Consider the following 12,105-nt stretch of genomic DNA (forward strand, 5'->3'; position numbering starts at 1 on the left):
CCTTGCCTTCCTTTGTTTCTTTCCTTTCTTCCTTCTTTCCTTCTCCATTTTCCTTCCTTCCTTCCTTCATTTTCCCTTCCTTCCGTCTCCTTCCTTGCCTTCCTTTCCTTCCTTCCTTCTTTCCTTCCTTCCGTCTTTCTTTCTCCATTTTTCTTCCTTCCTTTCTTCATTTTCCCTTCCTTCCTTCTTCTTCCTTGCCTTCCTTTGTTTCTTTCCTTTCTTCCTTCTTTCCTTCTCCATTTTCCTTCCTTCCTTCCTTCATTTTCCCTTCCTTCCTTCTCCTTCCTTGCCTTTCTTTCCTTCCTTCCTTCTTTCCTTCCTTCCTTCCGTCTTTCTTTCTCCATTTTCCTTCCTTCCTTTCTTCATTTTCCCTTCCTTCCTTCTTCTTCTTTGCCTTCCTTTGTTTCCTTCCTTCCTTCCTTCTTTCCTTCTCCATTTTCCTTCCTTCCTTCATTTTCCCTTCCTTCCTTCTCCTTCCTTGCCTTCCTTTGTTTCCTTCCTTCCCCTCTCTCTCTTTTTCCCTTCTTCTCTTGCTACCTTCTCTCTTCTTCCTCCCTCCTTCCCCTGTCCCCCAAAGCCCCCCTTCCTCTTGCAGACGCCTAGCTTCACCAGAAGGCTTCGGATGCAGCCTGGGTCCTTAGTTTCGGCCTTGGGGACCATGTGGGGGGGGGGTGTTTGCTTCCTTGACCTCACCCCTGGACCAAATGCTTTTAATAGGACGGCAAGATAGAAGAGGTGAATCATTTTTTCCCACTGGGTTAAATTTAAACCTCTTTGCTCAGGCGGGCGAGAGAACTACGCTGCTTTTCCTGCCAGTCGTGACAGCACCTCCAGCTGAGCACGCCATGAATGTGGTTGGACCAGTTTCCCCACGTCTCTCTCTTTCGTTTCCTCTTTCTTCACCCCCAAACTATGTGAGGGTGTCAGCGCTGCCATGCCTTTGACCCGGGAGCGGAGAGTTTCTCCTTGTCAGATCTGGAGTTGCCTTTGCTGAGTCTAAACCCCGCATCGCATTGATTTCAATTTCAAATCTTTATTGTCAGCGCAAAACACATGTACAATGAGATTGGTTGAGCTCCCTCAGTGCACACACACCCAACACAATACGACTCACAGTGAAGACAGAAAATCCCTAACCCAATAAATCATATTAACAAAACACCCAGTCCTATTGCATCCAGTCCTATTGACCCCACACCCTTTCTGACAGATGGCAGTCCAATCTCTTCTTCAAAGCTTCCAGTGATGAAGCTCCCACAACTTCTGAAGGCAACTTCTGTTCCACGGGTTGATTGTTCTCACGGTCAGGAAATTCCTCCTTATTTCCAGGTTGAATCTCTCCTTGGTCAGTTTCCATCCATTATTCCTTGTCTGGCCTTCGGGTGCTTTAGAAAATAGCTTGACCCCCTCCTCTCTGTGGCAGCCCCTCAAATATTGGAAGATGCTATCATGTCTCTCCTGGTCCTTCATTAGACTAGCCATGCCCAGTTCCTGCAACCATTCCTTGTATGTTTTAGTCTCCAGTATCCTAAAATCATCCTGGTTGCTCTTCTCTGCACCCTTTCTAGAGTCTCAATATCTTTTTTTATTATCTATCTATCTATCTATCTATCTATCTATCTATCTATCTATCCAGTGGTGGGATTCAAATAATTTAACAACTGGTTCTCTGCCCTAATTATTTCTTCCAACAACCAGTTCATCAAACTGCTCAGAAAGTTAACAACCGGTTCTCCAGAAGTGGTGCGAACTGGCTGAATATCTATCTATCTATCTATCTATCTATCTATCTATCTATCTATCTATCTATCTATCATCTATCTATCTATCTATCATCTATCTATCATCTATCTATCATCTATCTCTATCTATCTATCATCTATCATCTATCATCTATCTATCTATATCTATCTATCTATCATCTATCTATCTATCTTTCTATCTATCATCTATATATCTATCTATCTATCATCTATCATCTATCATCTATCATCTATCTATCTGTCTGTCTATCTATCTATATCTATCATCTATCTATCTATCTATCTATCTCTATCTATCTATCTATCTATCTATCTATCTATCTATCTTTCTATCTTTCTATCTATCATCTATCTATCTATCATCTATCTATCATCTATCTCTATCTATCTATCATCTATCATCTATCATCTATCATCTATCTATCTATATCTATCTATCATCTATCATCTATCATCTATCATCTATCATCTATCTGTCTGTCTATCTATCTATCTATCTATCATCTATCTATCTATCTATCTATCTATCTATCTATCTATCTATCTATCTCTATCTATCTATCTATCTATCTATCTATCTATCTATCTATCTATCTATCTATCTATCTATCTATCTATCTATCTCCTTGACACAATTTCCAGGCGGTGAGAAGAGGGTGGGTTAAATAAACCTTCCTTTGTCATCAGATGCTGGGAGAAGCCAGAACAAGGGCCTCCACTCTTCCTGAGTAATTAGTAGTTCTCCTTGGAAATCAGATCCTGGGATCATGAAGAAAGCTCTGAGTAGAGGACCTGTCCATGGTTACTTGGAAATACGACCTGTTCCCAAGTCAAGTCCTTCCTGTCCTGGTGTGTTTTCACTGGACAAGTGTCAGTTAAGGAACATCTGAGTCAGCCTGCATTCAGCAATAAAGTGCCTATTTATATGCAACCGTGAGGTCAACAAACACATGTTGTGACTCTGTGAAAGGGTGGAGTGGATATGTAGCACAACAGTTTGGTTAGGTTTTGAGTGTGAACATTTGAAGAAGAAAAAAAAAGAAAACAAGTTTCCAAAACTTTATGCAGGTTAAGTTCCGAATTTTCTTTTCAGGAGCCCTTTGGAATAAAGAAAAGCGTTGTGTATTGTTGAAAAATTGTATGGCAATAAACCCCTAAGATTATTCCTAGACGCGAAATAATCAGGGGTGAAATCCAGCAGGTTCTGACAGGTTCTGGAGAACCGGTAGCGGAAATTTTGAGCAGTTCGGAGAACCGGCAAATGCCACCTCTGGCTGGCCCCAGAGTGGGGTGGGAATGGAGATCTTGCAATATCCTTCCCCCAGGAGTGGGGAGGGAATGGGGATTTTGCAGTATCCTTCCCCTGCCATGTCCACCAAGCCACACCCAAAGAACCAGTAGTAAAAAAATTTGGATTTCACCACTGGTAATAATGCTTCCAGATGCAGTCGCTGGCTGTCAGCAGTTGGGAGCAGTGAAGGTTTGCAGCCTAATCTACAGATGCAAATGTAAGATGTACTACGTATTCCATCATAGGACTTTAAAGGCTGAGGTTTATGGGAGCTGTAACTATTGGAACACTAAGGTTTAGGATTGCACGAAACCTCAAAACTCTTGGGGACTAGCTTGTCACTTGCAATCTGTCAAGAGGGAGAAACAGGATCTGTTTTGATTTTTTAATAGGCAGGCGAAACAAATGGAGTCAAATTTTAGTTCTCTGAGGATGGCGTCCAGCGACACCCTCAAATCTGGCAAAAAGAGATGTTGAGACTTGGTGGGAATTTGGGATTAGGGGCCGTAGATAGTAAGGAAGATGACTAAGACATGCGGGAATCTTGACCAAAAGGGGCTGAAATGTTTTTTTAAAGTCCAGAGCAACAAGATAACATCCGGAAGTGGATCAGACAGAGATCTCCCTGATTCAGTGACCTATAAGGAGGAAGAAGAGGAGGAGATGGGGCAGCCCCATCAGGCATGCAAGATTCTGCTATTATTGCCGATCTCATTACCGGTAAAAGTAGTTTTAGCTTTCTTGTCCTTTGACTGCAGCAGAATTCATGGGGAAGGAAGCCTCATCAATTGTGTTCATGCCAAACACTCATTCCTAATCAACGATGAACTAATTGTATAAAGGTACACACCACACAACCATCTACCAGTTGTAAGTATTGGATGTGCACTGTACCCAAGACTGAAATATGGTTAGCGTGTGGTTGCATGTGTCATGTGTCCAGGGCACGCCGCTGTCTCTGGGGCTGTTCTGTGACAGCCAGGCTCAGATGCCACCGATGCCAGCTGAGCGTCTGATCTCTAGGGCGGAGGAAATGGGGCAGAGGCAGCAGCTTCAGCGGTGAAGTAGACAGACAGGCTCCAATCTCCGATTTCGCTGTGTGCAAACAAGGGGCATTTGCTACCCCAAAAGATGTGCAGGGGGTTTCTGGTTTCTGAACATCAGTATCTGTGACTGTGTTTCCCCGAAAATAAGACCCCGTCTTATATTTTTTTTGAACCCTGAAATAAATGCTTGGCCTTATTGCCATGCGCTCAAAAGCCCGATTGGGCTTATTATCAGGGGGTGTCTTATTTTGGGGGAAACAGGGTAAAACCCACACAGTTTAAACATTGGATTAGATTAGATTAACAGAGTTGGAAGGGACCTTGTAGGTCATCTAGTCCAACCCTCCGCCCAAGCAGAGGTGGGTTTCAGCAGGTTCTGACGAACCGGTAGCGGAAATTTTGAGTAGTTCGAAGAACCGGTAGTAAACATTTTGACTGGCCCCGTCTCCATCTATTCTCTGCCTCCTGAGTCCCAGCTGACTGGGACTTGGGGGGGGGGTTTCAGAGCCATGAGCATCTGGCCCTCCCTGGGGGCTCAGCAAAGCAGCCGCTTGCCTATTTCGGTCCATCTTTTATCGCTTCCTCTTCCCCCACCCCACCCCGGTGGAATTTGCTTGATCCAAGTGTCCAAGCCAGCCAGCCAGCCGGCCGGCTGCAAGCTTCCCAAAGGAAGGCGTTGGACAAGCGAGCATATCAAGACAGTTTCCTCACCATGGCTCAGCAACACAGCCTGCCCCACGCCTACCCCATGAGCCCCGAATGCGAGTTCGCCAACCCCAGCAAGATTTACGACCAGAATTTTGGAGAAGGTAAGACGGGCAGGGACATCCCCCCCACCCCACTTTTCCAGATTGCAGGTTTCAGATGTTTCCTGCTCTGGGATGGAAGGACCTTCCTGGAATAGTTAATCTGGGGGGCATTTTTCCCCCCTTCCCCATTTCAGTGTGCTAAAAAGTGCATCGTGAGCCTTGTATGGCTGGAGCCTGATCTTTCCCAGGCCTTGGTTGTGTGGTTGTGTAGATGGAAAGAGGGAGACCATATTTGGATCAGTAACCACCCTTACGGAGACTTGGAAGATCCTGTGTTTGGGAAGGAGGACCGTCCGGATTAGTTTGGGTTAATTTTCTTGGAGGGAGCCCCGCTGAGCATCCTACCCACCGTCAATGCTGGGTGAGGAGTGGAGAGGGACCATTTTTTGGGGGAGGTGGGGGAATGACACTTCATTCTGGAGATCCCAGCCTTGTGAGGTGGGTCAGTTGTCCAGAAGCAACTCAGTTTCGTAGATGATTCGGGCACAACTTAAAAGTTCCTTCTTTGCTGTGAGGTTTGTAGTATTTTTTTTTATCATGCTGCTGGTTGCGTTTTATTCAGACTCATCGGATAGGGAAGTTTATTATATTACAGGGAACTTTCTGATCGATGGAGCTGGTCGATCAGAAAGGTCCGCAGTTCGGCGGTTCGAATCCCTAGTACAGATCTCCTGGGTGAGCAGAGGGTTAGACTAGATGATCTCCAAGGTTCCTTAGAACTCCGTTACTGTTACTATCCTCCCTGCCTCTCCTGCCCCAAAGCTTCGCAAAGACAAAAAGAGTTCTTTCCAAGGAGAAGCTTAGCTTTGCCTTGAATCTTGAAAGTTGGAAGGGTTCCCTTGAGGCCATCGAGCTCAAGGCAGAGAGACCCAAATTAAAATCTTTCCGACGGCTGGCCATTTTTCTTCCGCTTCTAGAGGAAGGCAAGAGAAGTCCCCGCTTTGTGGCTCTCGGTTGAATTCCTGAGGTCTGGAAAGTTGCTTGCCAGCTTGCCTTTCGGTGGTTCATTTGGATGCTGGTGGCAGCATTCTTTTTTTTTTTTTAAAGTTGATTTATATGCCGCCCTTCTCCGAAGACTCAATTCTTTAATTATAGAGAGATTGCTTTTAATGACTCGATTTAGCTGCCACCCAACTCCGAACAACTCTGGGAAGCTCACGATATAGTAAAAAAAAAAAGAAAGATAGAAAGAGGAACAAAGGAACAATGAGCCTTGGTAGTACAGTGGTCTAAAGCACCCTGTTATTAAGACCAGCTGCCTGCAATTACTGCAGGTTCGAATCTCGCCAGGCTCAAGGTTGACTCAGCCTTCCATCCTTTCTAAGGCGGGTAAATTGAGGACCCAGTTTGTGGGGGCAATAAACTGACTGTATAAATATACAAAAGGATGAAGGCTATTGCTTAGCGCATTGCAAGCCGCCCTGAGTCTCTGGAGAAGGGCGGCATATAAATCAAATTTAAAAAAAAAAGTGAATAAAGGACAAAGGAAAATAAGTCCTCTGAAAGCACGAGGGTAATGAAGATAAGGCTGCAAAAGATTTGGATTTCTCCTTGGTGAGAAGCTAATAATAATCTCCATCTGGCTGCAGACAAGGAGATGTTTCTGCCCGGTCCTCCCCTCCCTACCCGTCCCTCCCCTTCCCTGGCACACAAACAGAGCTGGTGGAATGCAGTCGGCTGGCACGAAGAGGGAGCTTTTGGAGAAAAAAAAACCGCCGGAGACTTTGGGAAGCCCACTTAAGCGCTGAAAAGCCCAGCTGGCACGCGAGGCTGAAACGCCCCTGGAAGGAATGCAGAGGCAGCCATCAATTCCGCCACCCCCCCTTCCCAGCCCTGTCGGGCAGCATGCAGGGGGTGGAGCTCTTGGCATGAACCGGTGGAACAACTGTCTTGCACAAGGAGGGGGGGGGTAATATCTTTGTGGCCCGGCTAATCGTGCCAGGCAGGGTCTCCCGACATAACCAGGATGGAGCCCACTTGGGGAAGAGAAACTGGGAGAAGTGGGAGACGGGGAGGCCGAAGAGAGTGGGGCTCTGCAGGGTGGGGGAGAGAGAGAGATGGGGCTGCCCTCTCCCTGGAGACCCCCCAAAGCAAAGCCATTAGAAGGCGGCTTTATTGGCAGTGGAGGTCTTTCTTGGCACCTGGTAGGGACCAGGGGTGGGCTTCAAAGATTTTAGCAAGGGGTTCTCTAGCCGGTTGCTGGATGGGCGTGGCCATGGTGGGCGTGGCCTAGTTGGCCTCCTGCACCACAGTGTGGTGTGTGTGTGTTTTTGCCCTCCCCAGGCTCCGGAGGCTTTACTTGAGCCTCCGGGAGGGTGAAAATGGCCTCCCCAGGCTCTGGAGGCCCTCTGGAGGCTGAAAACGGGCCCAAAGGCCTTCTCGAACTTCCGGTAGGATTGTTTTTCGCCCTCCCCAAGAGCCCTGCACTTACCTGCATCCAAAACAGGCCGTGTGGGGACTCCGGGGAGGGGAGGGATGGGCAGGGCCAGCCAGGAGTGGGATTTGGGGGGTTCTCCGAACTGCACAGAATCTTAGCTAGAGGTTCTCCCAAACCCCTGCGAACCCCCAGCAGCCCCCCACAACCCCCCGGTGGGGTCCTTCCTCAGCTCTGCCAAGCTGCATCTGGAGTAGGACAAGCCAGGAAGGGACTCGAGACATGCTCAGCAACGGAGCTGTCATTTCTCCTCCAAGGAAGAATCCGTCTTCTCCACCAGCAGCCCTTTTGACGCTATCGGAAGAGGACCATGGCTTTTCAGCGGTTTCGAATGCCATGGGATCCATTCCAACCTTCAGGCTTTGTGGGTTTTTAAAAACCAAGGACCGGCCTTCTGAAAAATATCTTGCTTAGCTGTTGGAAGCAACGGTGGGCTTGGAGGAGCAAGTCACGAGCTGGGGGTCGGTTTCAATCAATCAATCAAACAATCAATCAATCAATCAATCAATCAATCAGAATAGAGCTGGAAGGGACCTTGGAGGTCTTCTACTCCAGCTTCAGATAAGTGATTGTCTATTTTTCTTCTTTCTTCCTCTCTTGTGATGGAGCGCCCACAATTTCTGGTGGCAAGCTGTTCCACTGGTTAATTGTCCTCACTGTTAGGAAGTTTCCCTTTAATTCCAGCTTGCTCCTCTCCTTGTTTAGTTTCTACCCATTGCTTCTTGTTCTGCCTTCAGGTGCTTTAGAAAATAAATTGACCCCTTCTTCTTTCATACCGCTTTCGTACAATTTCATACCGCTGCTTCTAATCTGCGGGAATTAAAACCCTCTGCTTTTTCTCACAGGTTCCTTCCTCTGCTCAAAATTGTTTTCTCTCACCGCGACCCCCGCCCCCTCCTGCTTTTTCAGCCATAAAATAAAAAAAAACAAACCATAATCCATCGAAGAGAATTTTTGTAGCTCAGGGTCCTTGGTGCTCTCTGAGCTTGGTTGTTTTCTTGCAGATTTTTCACGACCCAAACATCATGCACTAACTGATAATGTTCCCTAGCTGGGTCATGAAACGTCTCCAAGGAAACAACCAAGTTCAGAGACCCCCCCAAGGACCTCTTATAAACCGTCAAATACGTTAAGCCACCATCCTTGTTTCTTCTAGGCCTTTCCCCTGGAGATATTCTGGCTCCAACTTTGTACCACGGTTACTATATCAGGCCCCGGATCAACAAACAGCTGGAACGAGGGATTTCAGAGGTCACCCTCAATGAACACAAATTCCAGGTTTTCCTTGACGTCTGCCAGTTCACCCCCGATGAAATCGCTGTCCGCACCGTGGACAACCTCCTGGAGGTGACGGCCCAGCATCCTCAGAAGGTCGACCGACATGGATTCATCTCCCGTGAATTCACTCGGACCTACATCCTTCCCTTGGATGTCGATCCTTTGTCGGTCAAAGCCACCGTGACCCACGATGGCATCCTGAGCGTTGAGGTCCGGCGGACGGGGAAGCAACTGAAGGCCAAAGTCAACGAGGTGGAAGTCACCTGCCAAGGACAACCTGAAAGGAAAGAAGGAGGTTCAGGAGAGATCTCAGATCCCTAAAACATCCTTCTAGGATGACCTAATTTTGGTCAGTTTGAGTAAGTGGAAGTGGTCTGAAAAAGGTCATGTCCAGTTGGTCTCCTTGGCCTCTTCTTCTCCTCCTCCTCCCCAAATATCTAGGGCTTTCATTCCAAGAAGCTTCTCCCACCAGGTCTTCAGAGCTACAGCTTATCTTTCCAGATGTCTTCCAACCCTTCTTTCATCGAAATATAATTCCCAGGATTAGGATGGAAGACAGTAAAGGCCACTGCACCAATTTGAAACCTGTGATATGGGTAAACCGGATTCCTTTTCGGGTTTTTTTCATTTTGAAGGGGTTCCATAATTCCTACCATTTTGTCTGCCAATGGGCTAGGCTGATGGGAGTTGTGGTCCAAAGCATTTGGAAGACCAGTAGATTGGAGAAGATGGCTCTCACAATGTCGCTGGCATTAAGACAGTCTCAAATGATTAAACCTTACTTTCTTTACCAAAGAATTAATCAGCCACCTTGTTAGTTTAACTACCCTTCGTAATTCCTTCCATTTTCAAATGATCGGCCCTTTTTGTTTCGGAATTCTGTAAAGCTTTATTTACCACCCTTTCTTTTGTTCTTAGCTTCTTTTACTTAACCGTTGATGATTAAATGAGATTTTAAAATAATAAATAAATAAAGCAAAGAGCCTGCTTTCAGAACTATTGTAACTTGGGAGAGGAAAGTAAGTAAACAAATAAATGCAAATAGTTCAACGCAGAGTCATAAAAAATCCCACGTTCATCTAACTCTAGATTACTTAGCTAAAGTTTTCATCCAATCAACTTTTCCCATCATACTGACAAAAAGCAAATTTTCCCGTCTCTATTAGAATAGAATAGAATAGAATAGAATAGAATGGAATAGAATGGAATGGAATGGAATAGAATAGAATAGAATAGAATAGAATAGAATAGAATAGAATAGAATAGAATAGAATAGAATAATAAATATGGAATGGAATGGAATGGAATGGAATGGAATGGAATGGAATAGAATGGAATAGAATAGAATAGAATAGAATAGAATAGAATAGAATAGAATACAATACAATACAATACAATACAATACAATACAATACAATACAATAGAATAACAGAGTTGGAAGGGACCTTGGAGGTCTTCTAGTCCAACCCCCTGCCCAGGCAGTAAACCCTACATCACTTCAGACAAATGGTTATCCATTAACAATGAAGTTTGATAAGCTGCATAATATTTGCATTACTCATCACTGATCACATTTAGCCAATCCATTGAAATCATTAGGGTTACAAATTAGATTTATGCGGCCCGCTAGGCTAAAATTTGGCTAGCAAGTTTGCAGTTCCCTGCTTCAATTGAAGAGTTTCAGAGTTCATAAAGAAGTTTTAAGAAAGTATTAATCCCAAACCATGGCCTGTTGTTTCTCTTACAAGCCCCGATTTAAACATTTCTAAACCATTGCAAACCACCGTTCCTTGAAGACCAAAAAGCCAGGAGTCAAGCCATTCAGATGTATTTATTTATTTATTATTTATTTATTTATTGGTTTGATTTATATGCCGCCCTTTTCCGGAGACTCAGGGTGGCTTACAATGCATTAAGCAATAGCCTTCATACTTTTGTATATACCTGCTTAGTATGGATTTCGCCCCCCCTCCTAAGCGGTGTTCTTTTTTATACAAAGTCAGCTTATTGCCCCCACAATCCGGATCCTCAATTTACCTACCTCGAAAGGATGGAAGACTGAGTCAACCTTGAGCCTGGTGAGATTTGAACTTGCAGTAATTGCAGGCAGCTGGTGTTACTTAACAGTGCTTTAGTCTGCTGCGCCACCAAGGCTCTTATATGATGGTTTATCCTGCAGTCTTTGGTTAGCATAGCTGCTCCTGAAGATAGAAGGGACCATGTACAGTAGGCACAATTGTGGAACTTGTGTTAGACATACAGATAATCCTCGACTTACGACCACAACTGAGCCCAAAATTACTGGTGTTGAGCGAGACAGCTGTTCAGTCAATTTTGCCCTATCTTACGACCTTTCTTGCCACAGTTGTTAAGTATGAAAAATGCTCGTCACTTTTTTCAACGCCGTTCTGACTTCAAATGGCCACGAAACGAATGGTCGAAAGCTGAGGAGTCCATAATTGTGGGGAATCGTGTTCTTGGGGGCCTCCGTAAACCGAATTGTGATCTGGGTTTTCTCTCCGTGATCGAGCCAATTGCAACCACAGACCCAATTTTTTTTGGAACGACTTGGGGTTTGATGTTTATGGGGATTCAAAGACCACCGGCGTATTTTCACCGGGGAGAAAAAAAAACATTCTTTGGCTGGAGAGCCCGTCCAACTCACAGCTTGTTTGTGTTTCAGTGCGATGAGAAACAGCCAGCCCTAAAGCCACAACCGAAAAGAAAGCACAATTTTGAGTCGCAGCCTCTGACCCACATAATTCGGAAAGCTCGCTGCAATAACAACTCCGGCTGCGTGAAACCTGTCTGCAGTGCGGAATTCTAATTATATTTGTGTGTGTGTTTTTTTTTTAACAAATTTTTTTTAAAGCTAGCTTGTCCACTTTTGGATTTTCTGGACAGGGAGTGAAGTGCAACGCCGAATGAACCTCTCTAATCATGGGAGCATCTTCCGAAAAACGTTCATTTCCTGCCGGCCATCAGACCCGCAAATGGTTTTCACAAATTTTATAAATTATTCAGGTCACCCTCATTGCCTTTGATTCCAAGAGCAACGCACGAGATTTTCCAGGTTTGTCCTGACAAAATCTTGGCAGAGGCAAATTGGAGAGACAAGGAAATTGGATCGCTAAGCAATGAATTTTAAATACAAATTTTAATCGGTTTAAATTATGGGGTATTTTTAAATTCAGCCAAATTATTTAATTCGTTTTTAATCTATTTTAAATTTTTGTATCTCTGTGTTTTATCTTCTGGCTGTTCACCGCCCTGAGTCCTTCGGGAGAAGGGCAGTATAGAAATTTAATAAAATATAAATATAAAATATAAAATGAATTACAGGAGCGAGAATTTGGACCTCTGTCCGTTAGTTAACATTCCACGTGTTCTTAAAGGCATTTGGGATAGCGCTTAAACATTTGTGTTTAAGGTTAATCTATTCGCCGTAAATTGGACTTCGCTTTCCCCGAGGACCCAAATCTT

General features: G+C 44.9%; 1 protein-coding gene across 2 annotated transcripts; it reads left to right on the forward strand.

The window, feature by feature from the left end:
* The first annotated feature begins 4,594 nt into the window (after window positions 1-4,594).
* HSPB2 (heat shock protein family B (small) member 2) lies at window positions 4,595-9,609 on the forward strand. Of its 2 annotated transcripts, XM_087876009.1 has the most exons (3): window positions 4,595-4,725; window positions 4,770-4,909; window positions 8,500-9,609. In XM_087876009.1, the coding sequence occupies exons 1-3, from the start codon at window positions 4,610-4,612 to the stop codon at window positions 8,940-8,942; spliced, it is 699 nt and encodes a 232-aa protein (XP_087732135.1). In that variant the 5' UTR covers window positions 4,595-4,609; the 3' UTR covers window positions 8,943-9,609. The 2 variants fall into 2 exon arrangements, with proteins under 2 accessions (XP_087732135.1, XP_060550439.1); XM_060694456.2 differs by having other exon boundaries at window positions 4,643-4,909.
* The last annotated feature ends 2,496 nt before the right edge of the window (window positions 9,610-12,105 follow it).

The sequence above is a fragment of the Pantherophis guttatus genome, chromosome 9 (genome assembly GCF_059756535.1).
Source record: "Pantherophis guttatus breed Tessera chromosome 9, ASM5975653v1, whole genome shotgun sequence".
NCBI classification, from domain to species: Eukaryota; Metazoa; Chordata; class Lepidosauria; order Squamata; family Colubridae; genus Pantherophis; species Pantherophis guttatus.

Bases quoted from the DNA above. Each gene is read 5' to 3' on its own strand.
- HSPB2 (XM_087876009.1), top strand. From the start codon at position 4,610: ATGAGCATCTGGCCCTCCCTGGGGGCTCAGCAAAGCAGCCGCTTGCCT. The intron at 4,726-4,769 runs GTCCAAGCCAGC...AGCTTCCCAAAG, and splicing joins GGAATTTGCTTGATCCAAGT to GAAGGCGTTGGACAAGCGAG. The intron at 4,910-8,499 runs GTAAGACGGGCA...TGTTTCTTCTAG, and splicing joins CGACCAGAATTTTGGAGAAG to GCCTTTCCCCTGGAGATATT.